The sequence below is a fragment of the Pseudonaja textilis genome, chromosome 14, assembly GCF_049901715.1.
Source record: "Pseudonaja textilis isolate UNSWEBS1 chromosome 14, rPseTex1.2, whole genome shotgun sequence".
In the NCBI taxonomy this organism is placed as follows: Eukaryota; Metazoa; Chordata; class Lepidosauria; order Squamata; family Elapidae; genus Pseudonaja; species Pseudonaja textilis.
In genome coordinates, this window is record NC_142003.1 from 15,236,507 (window position 1) to 15,255,707 (window position 19,201).

The 19,201-nt window shown below is 46.3% G+C and overlaps 2 protein-coding genes across 4 annotated transcripts in view; one reads left to right on the top strand and one right to left on the bottom strand.

Annotated features, from left to right (window-relative positions):
* The first annotated feature begins 14 nt into the window (after positions 1–14).
* On the top strand, positions 15–16,557 carry HAGHL (hydroxyacylglutathione hydrolase like). 3 transcript variants are annotated; one of them, XM_026704110.2, is made up of 11 exons: positions 15–60; positions 2,277–2,355; positions 3,078–3,214; positions 3,501–3,565; positions 5,598–5,715; positions 7,549–7,657; positions 8,845–8,948; positions 10,146–10,247; positions 12,274–12,353; positions 14,129–14,324; positions 15,821–16,557. In XM_026704110.2, exons 3-10 carry the CDS (start codon positions 3,110–3,112, stop codon positions 14,289–14,291), a joined length of 846 nt encoding a protein of 281 aa, XP_026559895.1. In that variant the 5' UTR covers positions 15–60; positions 2,277–2,355; positions 3,078–3,109; the 3' UTR covers positions 14,292–14,324; positions 15,821–16,557. The 3 variants fall into 3 exon arrangements, with proteins under 3 accessions (XP_026559895.1, XP_026559893.1, XP_087768764.1); XM_026704108.2 differs by having other exon boundaries at positions 14,129–14,287; XM_087912638.1 differs by lacking the exon at positions 2,277–2,355.
* CIAO3 (cytosolic iron-sulfur assembly component 3) overlaps positions 16,277–19,201 on the bottom strand; it is a 12,652-nt gene continuing 9,727 nt past the window's right edge. The window contains exons 10-11 of the mRNA XM_026704103.2: positions 18,364–18,521; positions 16,277–17,381 (exon numbers count right to left, since the gene is read on the bottom strand). Of these exons, the coding sequence (XP_026559888.1) occupies positions 17,143–17,381; positions 18,364–18,521 (397 nt within the window). The 3' untranslated portion in view covers positions 16,277–17,142. The remainder of the gene's footprint in view (positions 17,382–18,363; positions 18,522–19,201) is intronic.

Consider the following 19,201-nt stretch of genomic DNA (forward strand, 5'->3'; position numbering starts at 1 on the left):
GGCGGTTCCACCCCGCCTCCCGGAGGGCGGGGCTTTTCGTTGGCTGCGGCGGCTCGCCAGGCAAGGGGAGGGCAGAGGGGGCGTGGGGGGGGGGAAAGGTGGGGAAGAGTCGCGGGGCGGGGGTTTAGCAAAGTCTCCCGTGGGGGGGAAGGGGGGGCTGTGTAGGGCCGGGGCAGCTTGGCCTCCCAAGGCAGTTGTTGTTCCCAGCAGCTTCCTCTAGACAGGAGCGGCGCTTGGCCGCTTTAAGAAGCGCGGACTTCAACTCCCAGGATACCCCAGTCGGTTGCCTGGGCTGAGGAATTCTGGGACTTGAAGTCCGCCCATCTCAAGAGTGGCCGAGATTGAGAAACGCTGGGCTGGAGGGTCGAGAGGGTGGCTGGCAGAGCGCCGGAGTTTCAGCTTCTTGGGGTAAAATCACCCCCTTCGCTGGTTTCCTCCCGCCAAAGGTCGTGGAGGGGCCCTCGGGCATCCTTCCCCAGCTGGAATCCATTCGATTCAGCTGGAAGGGACCCTGGAGGTCATTTAGTCCAGCCCCCTGCTCGAGAAAGGAGACCATTTCAGACAAGTGGCTGTCCAGTCTCTTCTTCCTCTGTCCTTCTCATATTGGACTCCCAGACCCCCATTTTCAGTCCATCCCTGCCCACTGGCCCAGTCCAGACTGAAAGCACTTTCGCCTGAAGTAGCTGGTCGAGGCAGGAAATACAGATTATACAGAATAATAAATGCAGAAGCGCACCATCGCGCTTACCGTCCCCTGTCCTTTTATTTGTACCCATTTCCTGTATTCTTACTCATGTTTATACTTATACCTATTATCTTGTAAGCAATTGACAAATCAAATCAAAATACAAAATAAATAGAATAAGTGTCAGAAGGGACCTTGGAGGTCTTCTAGTCCAACCCCCTGCTGAAGCAGGAGACCCCCCCAAACAATTTCAGACAGGTGGCTGTCCAATCTCTTCTCAAAAACCTCCAGCGATGGAGTGAGGACCCACAACTTCTGAAGGCAAAGCTGTTCCACTGATTTATTGTCCTCACTGTTAGGAAATTCCTCCTTAGATCTAGGTTGCTTCTCTCCTTGATTAGTTTCCATCTATTGCTTCTTGTCCTTCCCTCTGGGGCTTTGGAGAATAATTTGACCCCCTCTTCTTTGTGGCAGCCCCTCAAGTACTGGAACACGACTATCATGTCCCCCCTAATTCTTTTTTTTTCTTTAGACTAGCCAGATCTAAATCCTGCAGCCATTCTTCATAAGGTTTAGCTTCCAGTTCCCTAATCATCTTTATTGCTCTTTTCTGCACTTTTCCCATAGTCTCTAGATCTTTTTTATAATATGGTGACCAAAACTGGATGAAGCCTTCCAAGTGTGGTCTTACCAAGGTTTCATCTGAAATCCTTCCTAGATCAGGACTAAATTATTCCACCGATTTATTGTTCTGACTGGCAGGAAATTTCTCCTTAGTTCTAGGTTGCTTCTCTCCTTGATTAGTTTCCATCCATTATCTCTTGTCTTGCCTTCTGGTGCTTTGGAGAATAGCTTGACTCTCCCTCTTCTTTGGGGCAGCCCCTCAAATATTGGAAGGTTGCTACCATGTCACCCCTAGTCCTTCTTTTCTCTAGATTAGCCAAAACCAAATCCTGCAACCGTTCTTGATATGTTTTAGTCTCCAGGCCTTTAAGCGTCTTAGTTGCTCTTCTCTGCGCTTTTCCCCGAAGTCTCAACATCTTTGATGACCGAAACTGGATGCAATATTACAAGTGGGGTTTTACTAAAGTTTTTTTTTTAAATATATTTTTATTAAGTTTCCGTTATTACAACATAAAACATCATGATTTCAACAGCATTTTTTGACATCTACACAGGTTTTTATCTTATATATCTTAACACATTGTATTTACATTTATCTGATATTAATCAATGACTTTTTCTATAATTATTCTTATATATTTTACATATTTACATTTTACTTTCTTAAGGCTTCTTACAGTTAGATTTCTTGTCTTATTTCTTGTTTCTGTTTGCTACCCAATCCAGATTAAAAAAAATATTCCGAGTCTTCTCTTTCTATCAGTTTCAGTGTTAACATATTATTTTTTGTAATATTAGGAGTTTTACTAAAGCTTTATATTCGCTGGGACTGGTTCCCCAGAAGCCCTCAGCAGCAGTGGGTCTAATGTGTTTCTGCTGGTTTCTGTGTTGGGAAGGTGATGTGCTACTTCACCTTTCAGTTGTAATTCTTTCTTTTAATTGACAAGCTTTCTTTCTCCCTCACCAGCTGAACCATAGAAGTGGTTTCCGGCTGGAATTCTTCAGCTGTAAGACTGCTGCAAATATATATCAAGATATTCTTCCAGGTAAGAAGACAAACCTACACTTGCCCAATGGCAGACACAAAACCCATTTTCACTTTTTGCCGTGTAAAGCATCACCTGGGTTTTTATTTTTTTCCTCATCTCCATCCCAGGGTCTTGCGTTAGGATCTTGCCAAAATTGTTAGGGACTCCCCCACTGAACTCCCCTCACAAACTACTCCCCAATTGCTTGCTCAGAGAGTAAAACTGAAAGTAAAGGCTTCTGCAACCCCTACATTGAATATTTAGGCCAGTGGATCTAAAAGTATTCTGTGTTTGAGGGGTGTGGTGGCCTAGAGGTGGAGCCGTCGCTTCACAGTCAAGAGGCTGTGAGTTTGATCCTAGGTGGAGGCAGATATTTCTCTCTCTGGGCACAATGAGAATATATTTGCTGAACAAAACTCCGTGTTGTTGACAGGAAGGGCATCCGGCCAGTAAACACTCAGCTCCGTTCATTTGCTCAAATGCAAAGAATTATAGGGTCATTAACACACACAAAAATATCTAAAATTATTCTATGTTTCTAGCCCCTCGTGGCTGCATAATATAAGAATTTGAAAGAGATTTTCGGATATTAAGAACAACAAAGGGAAAATGGGTGGTTTTAGTGACCTGGAATATATTATAGATCATGTTGCTGCAACTAATGGAAGTATGCAAGACAATTAAAATAGACGAGGTGGTTTGGGATTGCTTTTAACGAAAGTGGTTTTTCTCTTGGGCAGTTTTGCTTCCATGATCCTTGAATCCCTGGAGCATGAAAGTCAAAGTGATTTCAATTTTGGAAGATAATTACATGTACCTGATCATCGAGGAAACCACTCGTGAGGCCATTGCAGTGGACGCTGCTGTTTCCAAGCGGGTAAATGGCATCGTAGGAGGCTTGGAAGAAATGATAAAATAGGGGCAGGTGGTATAGGTTGGAGCAGCTTTCAAACCCCTCTAGGGCATTGGGAGGGTTGAAAAAGTTGGCAGGCTTGAACAACAGTTCTAAATCAACAGGTGTAAGCTGAAGACTACCTGTACTGCATTCTAACTATTGTGCCACCATGGTTCATAAATAACAAATTTAAGGACTTTAAAAAAAAATCTTTGGCAATAAATCTATGTGCACTATGCTCTTTGTGAGTGTTTTTCCCCCTCTCCAGCTCCTAGAGATCATCCGAAGAGAAGACATTATTCTAAAAGCCATCCTGACTACCCATCACCATTGGTAAGTAACCCGTTTCCCCCAAAATAAGACCTATTCAGAAAATAAGCCCTGGCGTGTTTTCTTGTGTGCGCCCACCCACAAAATAAGGCCTTGTTCAGCCGGCCATCCGTTCTGTCTGGTTGCTTGATGTGCTGTCGCCACAAGGCAAGGGTTGTGATGGAGCCGCCCCACATTCCCTGCACCGGCTTACCTCAGGGCCCCTGCAGTCGGGCGAGCCATGCCCCAAAACCTGCCTTGTGGCATCACCGCCAACAGCCACGTCTAGCAGGAGCCCGTGTGTCCGCTGGCCCCCTTCTTCTTCTCCTTGCTCGCGGCCGCAATGGAGAGGGAGGCTGAGTGGCGTGTTGGTCCATGGCTGAGAGACGGGGCAGGTGTTGGCGCGTGGATGGCCTGGCTGTGGAGGCCCTCAAGTAAGTCAGTGTGAGGGTGCGAGGCCCAGCTCCGCCCCCAACCCATCCCTGCCTCGTGGCGATGGGACTGGAGCGCCACTCAGCCTACCCCACTGTTGTGGTTCGCCGGCAGCAGGTGCGGACAGCGAGGAGAGCGAGGACTCGGGGGGAATGGACTGCTGCCTTCAGAGATTGTGGGGGCTGGCAGCAGCGATGAGGAGGTTCCCGAGGAGCCTGTGCTAAGTGGGCTGCTCGCAGGAAAGAGCAGCTGCAGCAGCACGGGCGACTCGGGAGTAAGGCTGCAAGGTAATGGCCCCTCCAGCTGTGAATCGGACGTTCTTTGCAGGAAGCAAAGATGTTTTCAAACTCAGCCTCATAGACATTGCAGTATCTTAAGTTGGACTCTGGTGTTGTGAAATATTTCTTATCTGTTATTCTTGGCAGTCTCGTACAGTTTTGGTGAGGCTCATGCTTATCAAAGTTAATTTGCAGCAGCCATTTAACCAGGGATTCGTAAGACTCATTAAAAGGTTTCTGTTCTCTTTGGTTATTGTTTATCTTATTGGAAAAGGGTTTGGGTCAGAACACCCACATGCAAGCAAGCAGAAGGAGTGGGCCTCCTATACATGGTAAACAAAAAACCAAAAAAAAATGTGTAAATGAAATTACACATTGCCGAATAGAATTGAAGCCAGAATTGATTCTTTCGGGGGATTTTTAAGAGAATGTATCCTACAAAGATAAAAATATTTGATTCTACGCATCACCACAGCAGCAAGAATTGCACTCACACAATCTTGGAAAACGGTCACCATACCGACAGGTTGTTTAGTAATCCAAAAAATTTTTTGATTGTGCAGAAATGGACAAACTCACTATAGAGTTAAACAATAAGGAAGACTCGGAATATTACACAATTTGGAATAACTCTGTATCAATGGATAGATAGTAGGAATATGAAATGTATAGATCAAGAAGAAGATATAAATATGTATATGTATACGGCTAATTAGAAATGTATGGAAATGTATGAATATAATCAAAAAAATTTAGTACTGTCGAAGATTGAGATTTGTAAAAAGTTGTTTTTAGATTTACTTGCATTTTAATGCTTCAAATTTCAATAAAGGTTTTAAAATATATATATATGGGGAGGGGGGAGAGGACAAGATACCCACCAAAAGTAAGCCCTAGTGCTTATTTTGGGACCCAAAAGAAAAGAAAATTCGGTTTTATTTTGGGGGAAACACGATATTCGGTGTGGCTCTTGCATTGGTTCTTGGGGAGAAGAGAACAGCCTTTTCTCCCCCTTCGGGTTCAAGGTAGGCTGAAGTTCTGAGCCACCCATGAAAGAGGAGACCGCCTTCCTCGAGGATCCCCCCCTCCCCCCAAGTAGTTAAGTGGCGGCCCAATTCTGGAGAAATTATTGAAGAATAATTTTAAATTCTTTAAAATTGGGGGAAGGTGGGAATCCAAGAACTTCTCCGCCTCTGCAAATGGGGTGTGAAGATTTTGAAGAAAAAAAAAAACCCTAGAAAAGTTCCGCTTTCTTTTTGATGGTCTCTTCTCTCTGTCCAAATTGGAGACAGCGGAAGAGAAGGGGAAAAAAAAACCCACAGCCCTCTTCCTCCCCTTTTCCCAAGGGATCACGCGAGAGACAATGCAGAACTGTCCAAACTTTATCCTGGCCTGGAGGTCTATGGTGGGGACGAACGGGTGGGAGCTCTGACGCACCGGGTGACTCACGAGCAGGAATTAAAGGTAAGCATGGAATGGATCAGAACCTTTGCGGTACCGCAGGATGGCTTAGTGGAGTGGTGCGGTGGCCTAGAAATGGGGGGTTGCTCTCACCTCCCAATCAGGAGGCTACAAGTTCGATTCAAGGCAGAGGCAGATATTTCTCTCTCTGGGAACAATGAGAATATATCCGCGGAATAAAACTCTGCACTGGCGACAGGGAGGCATCCGGCCAGTAAACACTCAGCTCCATTCGGTTGCTCAGACTCCACCATGCAAGGGATTATGGGGTCATTAAAAGATGATGATGAGAGTATGGCTTAGCTACAGGGAAGTCTAAAACTACCCACAGTAGTTTTATTTGTATGTGACATCATCACATACATGACACAAATGGATTTGTTCTTTCCCCCCCCCAGCGCATGCCCAGATGCTGTTTCATGCGTTAGGGTTAGGATATCTACTTTGGGTCACTCTCTGTTGACTCCTTTTAGCAATCGGTCGGCATTTAGAGTGCAGTTGAAGTTTGCAACCTCCTGCCCTGCCCTTGGTGACAGCGGGCCCATGCTCAGCCTGTTGTGCTGCTGGTGGCTGCATGGCTTCTCCTTGTGACTCGACTTCTCTGCAGGGCGTTTCCTTCCACCTTGGAGGGGAATTGATGCCTGAGGGTGGAGATTCATTCTCCCAGCTTGTGTGGGTTGGTTTCCAAACCTTTTGTTACCAGGCTGCGTATAACATCTTCAGCAGAATTTAGGGGATGCCAGCACCAAGAAAAAAAAAAACAAAAATACACAGACTGGGAAAAAACAGGCTTAATAGCAGGAACTGTGAGAAGGATCTTGGAGTCTTAGTGGACAACCAGCTAAATATAAGCCAACTGTGCAGCATCAGCCAAAAAAGCTAATGCAATCCTAAATTGTATTAACAGAGGGATACAACCAAGATCAAGGGAGGTACTAATACCACTCTATTAAGCCTTAGTAAGACCACACCTAGAGTACTGCATCCAGTTTTGGTCACCACACTATAAAAAAGATGTTGAGACTCTAGAAAGAGTGCAGAGAAGAGCAACCAGGATGATGAGGGAACTGGAGGCTAAAACATACAATGAACGGTTGTAGGAACTGAGCCTGGCTAGTCTAGTGGAGAGAAGAACCAGGGGAGACAGGATAGCATCTTCAAATATTTGAGGGGCTGCTTGACCCCCGTCAAGCTATTTTCTAAGGCACCTGAAGGCCAGACAAGGAATAATGGATGGAAACTGAACAAGGAGAGATTCAACCTGGAAATAAGGAGAAATTTTTCTGACAGTGAGAACCATCAACCGATGGAACAGAAGTTGCCTTTGGGAGTTGTGGGAGCTTCATCCCTGAAGACTATCAAGAAGAGATTGGACTGCCATTTGTCAGAAATGGGGTATGGTCTCCTGCTTGGGTGGGAGGTTGGACTAGATGACCTACAAGATCCTTTCCCACTTTGTTAATCTGTTAGTCCAATTCCTGCCCAGACCTTATACCATCCTGGACAAATGGTTGTCCAAATATTGCCAGAAATGGTCTACTGCTTGGGTGGGATTTGGACTAGATGATCTACAAGGTAGAGACCAACTCCATCATTCTATTCTATTCTCTTTGGTGCTACTGAATTGATGTTTTCTAGGGATTGACTTGGTCACACTGTACTTCCTAAGACAAAAGCTTCTCATCACACACACACAACCATGAGTGATCCAACCCTTCTTTGGCCTAGTCTAGAACGTTGTGGGAACTCAGCAAGTTTGTGCGAGTAGGAACTGTTTCAAGCACAAATGGATTGTTGGCTTTGACATGCAAACCCATCCTTCTTTCTTTTGGATAGTTTGGCAGCATCAATGTACGGTGCCTTCTCACTCCAGGCCACACTGCGGGACATGTCTGCTACTTCGTGTGGGAAAATGATTCCCTGAATGCTCCTGCAGCTTTCACAGGTAGGTCCTGAGAAACGAAGGGCTGAGGACATCCTGGAGCCAGTCTCAGGGAAGGGAGAAATTGCTCATTGCACACAAAGCTATTGAAACCATTTTAGGTTAACTTGTTTTCTAGGTCCACAAAAATAGGGCACCTGCATGGAAAGATGCCCACGTTGAATAAAGTCAACAAGATTATCAAACTTAGCAGAATGCATTTGCTGGCTCTACAAATGGTTTAGCCAGCGTGTTGTGTGAATAGTTCCAGCCCATTTGTGTTTCTTTACAGTGGTTAGAATGCAGTACTGCTGGCTACTTCTGTGAACAATGGTCATGAGTCCCTTTTTTTAGTGCCATTGTAAGTCTGAATGGTCACTAAGAGAACTGTTGTAAGTCGAGGGCCACCTGTAAACAAACAGCATTTTCTATATGTATATATGTGTATGTATGTATGTATGTATGTATATATACATATACATATACATATACATATACATATACATATATATATATATAAAAGCGAAAGACCCCTCACGCATCATCACAAAATCTCCAAAGCCATAAAGCCTACAAACTTGACATTTGGCACCTATGTTCCTCTTGGCTTCTAGGTGCTCACTAAGAAAGGATTTTTTGAAATGACCATCAGAGCATTAGGATTTCCTATATTATTATTAATAACACGCTCTGATGCTAAGGAGTTCTACTCTCCCTCCCCACCTGAAAAGAAATGTGTTCAAAATGCAAAACACAAGCAGAGGAGAGGAGTTTCGGTTTTAGTTCCACAGCACCAAGCAGCTTTAGTACAGAACAGTTGAGCTAAGCCATGCCCAGGCTCCTTGCTGTCTCCTCGCTCCCACAGCAAACACTGTTTCAGTTTCCAAACTGCCCTCAAATCTTTCACACACTGACAGGATGCTAGCCGGATAAATATTGAGGGATGCTGGTAGGCAGAGGCAGAATTGTTTTCCCCTTATTTCCCTCCCCAAAAAACTAAGCCTGACCACATAGTTTAGTAGCAAAGCACAGGTATTGAGCTAGTGCCGTATGAGACTCCGTTGCGAGGAAGGTGTTTTAATTGCCCTGCTGATGTTTCTTGAGTAACGGCCCGTCCAATGACCAAGTGTTTGGGAAGGGGGTGGGGAAATCAAGCGGGGTGTGTGTGTGTGTGTGTGTGGCTTGATTGTGCATCTTTCTTTTGTTGTTAGGTGACACCTTATTTGTCGGTGGTTGTGGGAAGCTCCTGGAATGCACAGCCGAACAGCTGTACAAGAGCCTGATGGAGGTCCTGGGTGGGCTGCCAAAGGAGACGGTAGGTTTGAGCAGCCTTTGATGCTGCCTGAAGTGCCAGGCTCCAAAGTCGAGGAAAGGGCCCTGCCCTGCGAAGGCTCCCATTTTGAGGGCCAGCGGTGGAGACAGAGAAGCCTAGGAGGTTTAGGCAAAACGCGGTACCCGAAGGCAGGCTGGGTCTTCCGGTCAACCCCTCAGTCCTGGTTGCCTCAGCTGTCGATTTCCCACAACTTCTCGTTTTGGGGTGGCCTCAGCTGACCACAGCAAAGCCACGGTGGTCACCTGGCTACCACCCCAACCCAGAAGCCTTTTCCAATTATTTCGGGCTTTTTTAAGTATTTATTTTAAGAGACCTGGTGGTGCAGTGGTTAGAATGCAGGATTGCAGACTAACTCTGCCCGCTGCCAGCAGTTTGATCCTGACTGGCTCCAGTTGACTCAGCCATCCATCCTTTTGAGGTTGGCAAAATAAGGACCCCGATTGTTGGGGGACAAATATGCTAACTCTGTAAACTGCTTAAAGAGGGCTGTAATGTCCTGTGAAGTGGTATATAAGTCTAAGTGCTATTTCTATTTCTATTTCTATATATTTCTATTTCTATTTCTATTTCTATTTCTATTTCTATTTCTATTCTATTCTATTCTATTCTATTCTATTCTATTCTATTCTAGAGTTCTCTTCTGTTCTATTCTATTCTATTCTATTCTATTCTATTCTATTCTATTCTATTCTATTCTATTCTTCTAATTATTCTATTCAATTCCTGCAATGGCGCAGTGGTTAGAAGGCAGTATTGCAGTCCAACTCTACTGACTGCCAGCAGTTCAGTCCTGACTGGCTCAAGGTTGACTCAGCCTTCCATCCTTCCGAGGTGGGTAAAATGAGGACCCAGGTTGTTGGGAGCAATAGGCTGACTTTGTAAACTGCTTAGAAAGCACGGTAAAGCGGTATATAAGGCTAAGTGCTAGTGCTATTTATCTCCCAGATTGAGGGAGAATTTGGGAAAGGGTCAGTTCTTAATTTTAAAAAGTTAAACCTATTTTATGAATCACGTTGTCTTTTTGTGTTTTTGCTTCCTCAAGAATCCGAGAAACAACATTTCCAGTTTTTAAGAATCCGTCACTAGGGACCTTGGAGATCACAGCAAAGGAGTTTGTGGATGGAAGGGATTCCAAGGTGAATCACTCTTAACGTGGAATTTTTTTTTTCTCCTTTTCAGAAAATCTTCTGTGGACATGAGTACACAACCCAGAATTTGAAGTTTGCCTTAAAGGTGGAACCAGAGAATGAATTTGTGAAAGAAAAGCTCATTTGGGCTAAAGTGAGTGGTTCTATACTGTTCTCCCAATTTGTGATGATGTAAAGGGGTGTGGCACAAAGACAACACAGTCAAATAAGCAAGAAGAGTCCCTTTATTATCTCCAACTTTGCCCACAATGTCCAGGTTACCTTCGGCTGGAGAAAAACTCTCCCAGGAATAGACTTTAACTGTAGAAAATTCAGTCCAAAACAAGGTACACACAAACTGTAACTAAAAATCCAAACAAACAAAGCTGAAATAATTAACTTGACAGGGCAGGAGAAGCCCCACTTAAAACATAGTTGGGAAGATGCCAGGAACACAGATAAGCCATGAGGGGGAGCTTGCTGCGCGCAGCTTCCTCTTTTAAACACTGTGTTCCCAGCTGCAGCTAATGAAGGGAATCAGGGCCCTTTCCTCCCCCGTAAGCCACACAACCCACGTTGCTCTCTTCTCTATTCCTCTCTGCCTGCCCTAGGATGAAGACGGGATGGACCTGGGTCTTCCTCTGAACTCCCTCTCCCTTGTTCTACCTCTGCTCTGCTCTGCCCAGCCAGACTTTGCCCTTCCCCATTTTTTTCCTCAGCCAACGGAGCCACACTCCCACTCCCTGTCAGCTGTTTGGCTTCCTCCTCTGGGTCAGATTTGACAGGGGCGTGACACAATTTTTTAATCTTTCCAAAATGAGGGTCAAGAGGTAAAATGGACCCTTTATAAAAGTCAGAATTACGACCAATAACATCAGTCTCTAGCTTAAGTGATTGCTTCAAATGTCCTGATAGGCTCTGGATTGTTTAAATCGTGGCTTCTGGTTTAAGCCAACATCAGTGACAGAACACATCGTTCTAAACTACTGAACAATGGAATACAAACCTGGATTGCTGGCAGTGGCATTTGTGGTGGGTAGGTGGTTAAAAAAACTCAACTTGGGATGGCCACATGATTGAAAGCCCCTTTTATGCTTCCGTTGCTGGCTTGCTGGCTTTTTAAAAAAAAAAAAAATCCAAAGTATTTGAAAATAACCCAGTTTGCTGGATCAGAGGTAAGAGTAGATCTACTCAACTCCTAACCTTTCTATAGTTCTTCAGGGTCAACTACAAGGATATTTGGTACATTGGAAAAGTTCTGTCAATTTAGCAAATAAACTAACTTAAGTAACTTAAGCAAAGAAACTAACTTAAGTATTTTAAGCAAAGAAACTAACTTAAGTAACTTAAGATAGTTAGCAAAGAACTTAAGTAACTTAAATTACTTAAGTTAGCAAAGAAATCCTGGCTCCTTGTTTCCTAGAATACATGTTACTGAAAGCAAACGTAGTTACAGAAGTAGTGCGGCAGAATCTGCTGGTTTGGTATGCACAGGATACAATTAATTTTCCCTTTCCTGGGGGCCACCCTCCCACCCCCCATCCCGTTATCAGTCACTGTCCAGTTAGGAGTTCTCTTGTTTAGATGACCCTCAATTCACGCCTTCTCCATCTCTGCATTCTTTCGGTTGACCTTGTGCTGGATTGGTGTGTTTCACTTTTTTGGACTGGCACGGATTGGTCCCCAATCCCCCCCTTGTCCTCCTGCATGGCAACTTCTCTCCCCCTCCACACACACACACACACACACACACACACACACACCCTTGCAAATGTCAGGCTGGCAGGATGCGATGCGAAGCGAAGCTAGCAGAATGGCAGCCATGACATGGTCTCACTCAGTGGTGGGATTCAAACATTTTTACTACCAGTTCTGTGGGCATGGCTCAGTGGGCGTGGTGTGGCTTGGTGGGCGTGGCCAGGGAAGGATATTGCAAGATCCCATTCCCTCCCCACCCCACTAACCTGCTTTCCAGCTCCGTTCTCTTGTGCAGGGCAACCAAAGAAGACCCAGCCGATCAGCTGGGACTCGATGGGAGACAGAGATGAGATGGGGTTGGTGGGGCCAGTCAGAGGTGGGATTTGCCGGTTCTCCGAACCACTCGAAATTTCCGCTCCCGGGTCTCCAGAACAGAACCTGCTTAGTGCCACCTCTGGTCTCACTGACTCATTCTTTCACAGCTCCGAGAAGATGAAGACCTTCCAACGGTGCCTTCTACTTTGGCAGAGGAGTTCCTCTACAACCCGTTCCTTCGCATCTTGTGAGCCCATGTTTCTTTAATGGAGGGGCTGGGGGAGAGGGGGTCCTTTCCCCACCCCTTTTGGTTTCTGTCCCATCTTTCCTCCAGGAACTCCAAGACCCACACACCACAGCCACCCATGAAATTGGCGGGCTAAGAGGCTGACTAGCCCATCTTTCTTGGCCGAGAGTGGGCCTCGGGGGTGGTGGTGTTTTATTGGTAAGCAGAGCACATCCTGGGTGCATCTGAACGTGGGTCTCCACAGACCCCTCCGACTTCTGAATCCTGTGCTTTAGGCTTGAAGGGTCTGTTTTGTCTGGGGTTCACACAAGAACACTATGTAACAACACGGATTTCCCCAATGGACTCCACAGTGTGTTCCAAACAAGATGCAAAGAGTTGGGTTCTCGCTACGGTTCGACCGCTTTGCGTAAACCCGGCCGATGCTTCCTTTCATCTTGAATTAAAATATGCATCGGATTTAGAAGCAGAAAGCGGGGGCGTGAAATGCTCAGGTACCATTTGTCAGCAACATCTTAGGCCTCTTCTTTGAGGTCACACAGAAACACTCCACAGCTGTAGCGTAACTTTTGAGAAAAGATGCGGCGTACGTAAGAAAAGAATAGATAAGCGGTGAGATTCGCCATTGTCCATCAGCTGGATTATTCACCGAGGGAAGGCAGGACAAACGAACCTCATTATGGCAAAGCCTCCTGCCAGAATCAGCTTGTGTGGTTTCTTCCAGGGTACCTCTAAGGGCAGCATCAAGGAGGTCATAGTTCTGGGCCTGATCGTGGGATTGAAGGCCTGACCTTTTTATGTTTAAGAATTAAATGTGAAAGGCTTCACTCATACGATAGCAATAGCACTTATATACCACTTTCCAGCCCTCTCTAAGCGGTTTACAGAGTCAGCCTTTTGCTCCCAACAATCTGGGTCCTCATTTGACCCACCTCGGAAGGATGGAAGGCTGAGTCCATCTGAAGCTGGTCAGGATTGAACTGCTGGCAGTGGGCAGAGTTAGCCTGCAATACTGCATTCTAACCATGACGCACCATGGAAGGAAGGAAGGAAAGGAGGGAGGGAGGGAGGGAGGGAGGGAGGGAGAGAGAGAGAGAGAGAGAGAGAGAGAGAGAGGCAATAGCACTTCTATACCGCTTCACAGTGCTTTATAGCCCTAAGTGGTTTACAGAGTCAGCCTCTTGCCCCCAACAATCTGGGTCCTCATTTGACCCCCTTGGAAGGATGGGAGGCAGAGTCAACCTTGAGCCGGTCAGGATCGAATTTCTAGTTGTGTGGCAGTTTGCCTGCAATACTGCATTCTAACCACTGAGCCATCCCAACTAACCAGCAGTAGCACTCAGACTTACATACCGCTCCACAGTGCTTTATAGTGCTCTCTGGATGGTTTACAGAGTCAGCATATTGCGCCCAACAATCTGGGTTGTCATTTTACCGACCTTGGAATGATGAGTCAACCTTGAGCTCATCAAACTCCTGGCAGTGGGTAGTTAGCCTGCCAATACTGCATTCTAACCCCTGCACCACAAACAACCCCCCCTGCTCTGCATATCATCCCATGACACCAGTTATAACTCAAGATATGGCAATGGTTGCATGCAGATTCTCAGGACAATTCTGGCACCTCCTATCCCTGCTGGGGGAACCAGTTGGCTTTTGCCAAGGACGCTACGGCTCCTTTCCCCCTCTTGTACATCTGTATAGCGTGGAAGATCTGAAGATCTGGCAACAACCTATCTCTTGGGTTTGCTAAGGGGGCTTATTTGCTGTTCCAGGGAAGAACCGGTCCAGAAGTTCACGGGCAAGTCCGCTCCTCTTGAGGCCTTCGCTGCTCTCTGCAAGGCCAAAGAGACCTTCCGGAAACCCAAAGAGCGGCTGAATCCTCAGGCCATGCTGGACTTCCAGTGGGGGCTCTTCGATCCACTCCTGCAGAAGTGAGACCCCGCCCTGACTGCCATGATGGGGATACAGGTGCGTTGTTGAAGGGCTCGCTCCTCCCTCCCTCCCTCCCTGTGCTGATAGAAAAAAGTTTGAACGCCCATTGCAGAGGTCATCTAAATTAGGGGTCGCTAACCTTTTGGACCTCAGGGACCATCCAATTCATAATTTTAAATCCTGGCGCGGATCAGAGACCCTGGGAAAATCCCCAAAGAAGTCTGCAGGAAATTCCCCCACCCCGTTTTCCTACCGATCGATCATTCTTTATTTGGGATCTCCAGCTCTGTTCTCAGGGGGAGAGAGTGTGAGAGACTTTTGGCTTCATGCAAGGAAAACAGCAGAAGCAGCAGAAGTCTTTCTTTCTCTCCCCCAAACTCTGCCAGAAAGGAGTCTTTGTCGGCGCAACCTCTTGGAGCAGGTGGCCATGCAGGGTCCCAAAGACTCGTTTCTGGCAGAATTTGGGGAAGAGAAAGAAAGACTTTTGCTGCTTTCCTTGCATGCAGCCAAAAGCAGAAGCAGCGGAAAGCAGCAGCCCAGTGGCCAGGCATGGCGTGTGGGGTGAGGGGAGCAAGTTCCCCCCTCCGCCTTTTCCATCTCCCTTCACTACCTTGTGTTGTTCGCAGTGCAAGCCTGTTTCCACGGGCCATGTGGGCAGCGCAGCCTTGTGTTCCCACGCAGCCTGGAGCCTTTGGGGGTAACATTTCCCTGCAGACCACCAAAATTTTCTCACGGACCACCAGTGGTCCCCAGCTCACTGGTTGGTGACCACTGATCTAAAGCACGTTTGGGAGGCTCTGAATCTTGGCATTATTCTCCCTTTTTGACACCTGCAGCAAATACACCTAGATCGCACGGCCCCTTTCCAGCAGCATCAAATGGGGCAGGAGCTTGTTGGGAAGTGAAGTTGCCTCCTTCCACTTCACCAAGGAGGGAAACGGCATCCTTTCCTTCCAATGCGTAACTACCTTGCTGAAAACATGGTGACGAGCATTGGAGTAACTCCTTACTTCTGTGAAGGAAGGCACTGTGGAGCTATGCAAAGCGGAGGAGGAAATATATAGTGTTGCCTGCCTCCCAATTTACTATGAAATTAATGACAACCGTTCGTTCATTCTTAATTTGTTTTTAAAAATTGTTCTGTTGGGATTTAAACCCAACCTTTCCTTCAGGTGCTCAAAGCCACCATACACTCCAAATGTTCCCTCCGTAGCCCTGTGCCTGGTGATTGAGATGGAATCATTGAGAGAATGAGTGAGACCCAGCCCCAAACCCCTCCCTTCTTTCCATAGCCGAGGATCGCTTTGAGGAGGCGGCTCCCAGGGCAAGCGGAAGCTACCCCATCGTGGCCAGAAGGAGCCAGTTGGGTGGGGTGAAATCTTTTTGAGCTAAAAGAAAAACCCTGGTGTGATTAAGGAATATCTGTCATCTTCTGAACACCCTGCAATACAGATCCCTCGCTCGACATCAATGTTTTGTAGAAATGAGAAGGAAGTATTTTGACGTCTCTACTTTTTTTCCCCCCTTAACAGATGAGAACGGGCTAATTGGATTCATCTCAAAGGCAAATGTAAGCTGTCGAAAATTGGGAGGCAATGGAGGGCTCATAAAAATAAATCGCATGGGCTGCCAGAATAAAGCCAAGAGAATCCAATAAGAGCGGACTGCACAGTGCATCTCCAAACCAGCAAACCTGAATTACCTTCACTTTCAGATCAAAGAACTTTTTAGGCCCAAACATAATGTTCTCCCTTTTGTTCTTGTAGTGTCCAAAATCCCCTTCGTTCAGCAGGTTTGCTCTCCAGATAAAGGTTGGGCAGGCTGAAACAGTGCAACAATTCTATTGAGATATTTGGAAAAAAAATGATATATTGTGCCTGCTGTTCTAGCAACAAGGCAGATGTGAAACTACACTTTCAGATACTTACCCCACACGATAGGCAAATTTTGGGCGGCCCTTATAGAAATGAGACAAAGTGGAAAACTGATTCTATGTTCTATGGTCAATTTCTTATTTTATTGATGGTTGTTGACTGTTTACACACATAGCCTTTGTGATATCCCTCAACGGAGCAGGGGATGTGCATTTCTGTTCCTGCTCCTCATGTTGCATGTGGACTAGGACAGGACAAGGCTGCAAATGCTCCGCTTTGTGCCACATGACCGGAGCGGGGGAACCAGAACGGTGCTGCTACTCAATGCCCCACCCGTCCAGAGTCATTGTAAGGAGAGGTATTTTTTTTTCCCTCCATAAACACCCAAACCATTTTTTTAAAAAAAAAATGTTGGTCCCTTCTCTCGAAATGCCAAATTCGGACTGGCTCCATTTTGTTCTCGTGCAATTATCCAGAAGAGCTCATTTCAAAAATTCTAACTTTCTGGCAGTAGGGGAAAAAACGTGACGGAGCTGTAGAAAGAGTAAACTAACTTTTCTCCTCTAAAGATCTGATAAAAAAAATCCAGCGGAGTGCACTGTCGTTTGCTGTGAAGCCGATGCTTTGCCTTATAATTTTTAAAAATTCAAATATAAATCTTCGATGCAACCATTTGCTTAAAAAATGAAACTTTCCGCTTCATCTGCGGCAAGAAGTGATCTTCTACATCAGCAGGCAACTTGGTGGCCCAGCTTGGGGGTGGGGGGAAGAACTGGCCTGCACAAGCGGTGGGCCCGCACACAGACAGAACTTGGTTGCAAGCTGCGCATGTGTGCCGCTTGTGCAAGTTGAGCTGCACATGCAGGCCAGCCAGTCTGCCATTCGCGCAGCCTGGTTGCGAATAGGCCATGGCTCGATCGTGGGCTGTGGCCTAGGGGTTGGTGACCCGCGCATTGTTGTGCTACACGAGCTGAGCCAATTTACCACTTAATATTAAAGCCTGTGCTGGCCTTCTCCACCGCATGGTATTGTGTATGGAGGCGACTCCGAGCCTGCTGAGAAGTGGGGCCCCCAAGCCACTGGTCGTAGAGGTCGCTGATGGTTTCATTCGTCTCGGGGTCTTCTGGCTGGGCCATTTCATAGAGACTCTCCACACGATGGAGCAGATCTTTGCTGGATTCTCCTTCTGCTCTGATCTGTCCCCCTCCATTTAAGCACCCTGGAAAATAAGGATTGGCAGCTGAAGGCAAGGAAAGCGAGGGAGCATTTGGCTTAAAACTGGGAGTTGCTAACTTGAGGGGGTGAGCTGGAGGAGGCTGGACTTTTGGCAGTGGGCTGTTAAGTTGGAAGTACACGTAAATCCTCAATTTGCAACCATAACTGAGCCCAAAATTTATGTGAAGTGAGACGTTTGTTCAGTGAGTTTTGGCTCATTTTACGTCCTTTTTTACCTCAGTTGTTAAGTGAATCACTTCAGTTAATAAGTTAGTAACATGGTTGGTAAGCAAATCCAGCTTCCCCGTCGACTTTAATTGTCAGAAGGCTGCAAAAAAGGGGATCAAATGCACTGTCTGAAGTGTCTCGGGACACTGCAACTGTCTTAAATATGAGTCAGTTGCCAAGCACCTGAAATTTGATCATTGCAGATGCTCCAAAAGTAGTAATGATGAAAAATGGTCATAAATTGCTTTTTTCAGTGCCGTTGTAACTTTGAACACTCGCTAAAAGAACTGTTGTAAGCCCAGAACTACCTGTAGGGAGCTACTCCAGGTAAACAATGGGAAAGGGAAGGGGTGGACTACTCACAAAATGTGGGTGTGTAGGAGACTGCCTATGACCCCTACTTATCTGGGTGGATGGTGGGGGTAACTATCCAAACCCAGCCCTAAAAAGCCAAAATGCCCATCTATTTCATTTTCTAAGCAAGTTTCCAAGACCTATTTGTGAAGCAAAGGAATTCTTGAGAACAGAACACAGGCTGGTGGCCTGCCTTTTCCTTGGCATCATTCAGTGCTCCATTGGCAAGGGGAACGTAGCAGGCTGCCACGGTACCTACGCAGCCCTCACCAGGCCGACCCTTTCCCCTCTTGAAAGAATTCCTGAAATAGTCCCGGGGAGCGCTAAAGTCACCATATCATCAGGAAGGCACCTGTCTCTTCCCTTCCAGCCATTTGCCACCTCAGACCTGCAGCCATCCTCACCTGAGGGACAAGCCATCACCTCGACATAATGGTAGGGCAGCTTTCCGCGTTTCAGTTTCTGCACGAAGTTTTGGATGTTCCGAAATCCATACGCCAGGGCGAAGTGCAGGAGAGTCTGGCCATCCTTCTCCAGCGTCACCTCTTGAAAATCCTTGTTTCTGAGAGGATGAACATTAGAGAGCATAGAGGATTGACAGCCAAAGCTTTTCCTCCAGGCTCGCGAGGAGAGAAACGCCAGTTGGGCTTCGGCAGCATCACAGATTGGGGAAAAATAAGAAAGGTATCCTCAGTCATTCAGGTCACGGTTGTCCCAAAGATGGTTTTTTTTTCCCCCAAAAGGCAACTTTATTTTTCCTTGAAGATGTTTCGCTTCCGATCCAAGAAAGTTCTTCAGTTCTCACTGAAGAAGCTTCTTGGATGAGAAGCAAAACGTCTTCAAGGAGAAACAAACTCCACTTGCCTTTTGAAAAAAACAAAAACAAAACACCCCTTTCTTGCTGTGCTGGAAGAACTGAGCAATTCCTGGCATTTTTTTGGAACTGCACTAGCAAGATTCAAGCACTTACAGGCAGCAACTACTCAGTCTAAGGGTTTAACAGCCTTTTAGTTGAAGGGCTATACTTTACATAGAAGGGGTGAAAAGCCCCAGTGGGCCAGGCAGTGATGGAAAGAACACTGGTAACAGAGGCAAGGCCAACCTTTTTCCTCCTGGGCTTGGGGGAAGTGATTCCTCTTTTTTTTTAAAAAAAAAAAAACTATGCAGAACCATTAGGTGATTCCCTCCTGACGTTTTTCATGTCACAAGGTAGAAAAAAATCTGAGCTTAACAAACTGCCCC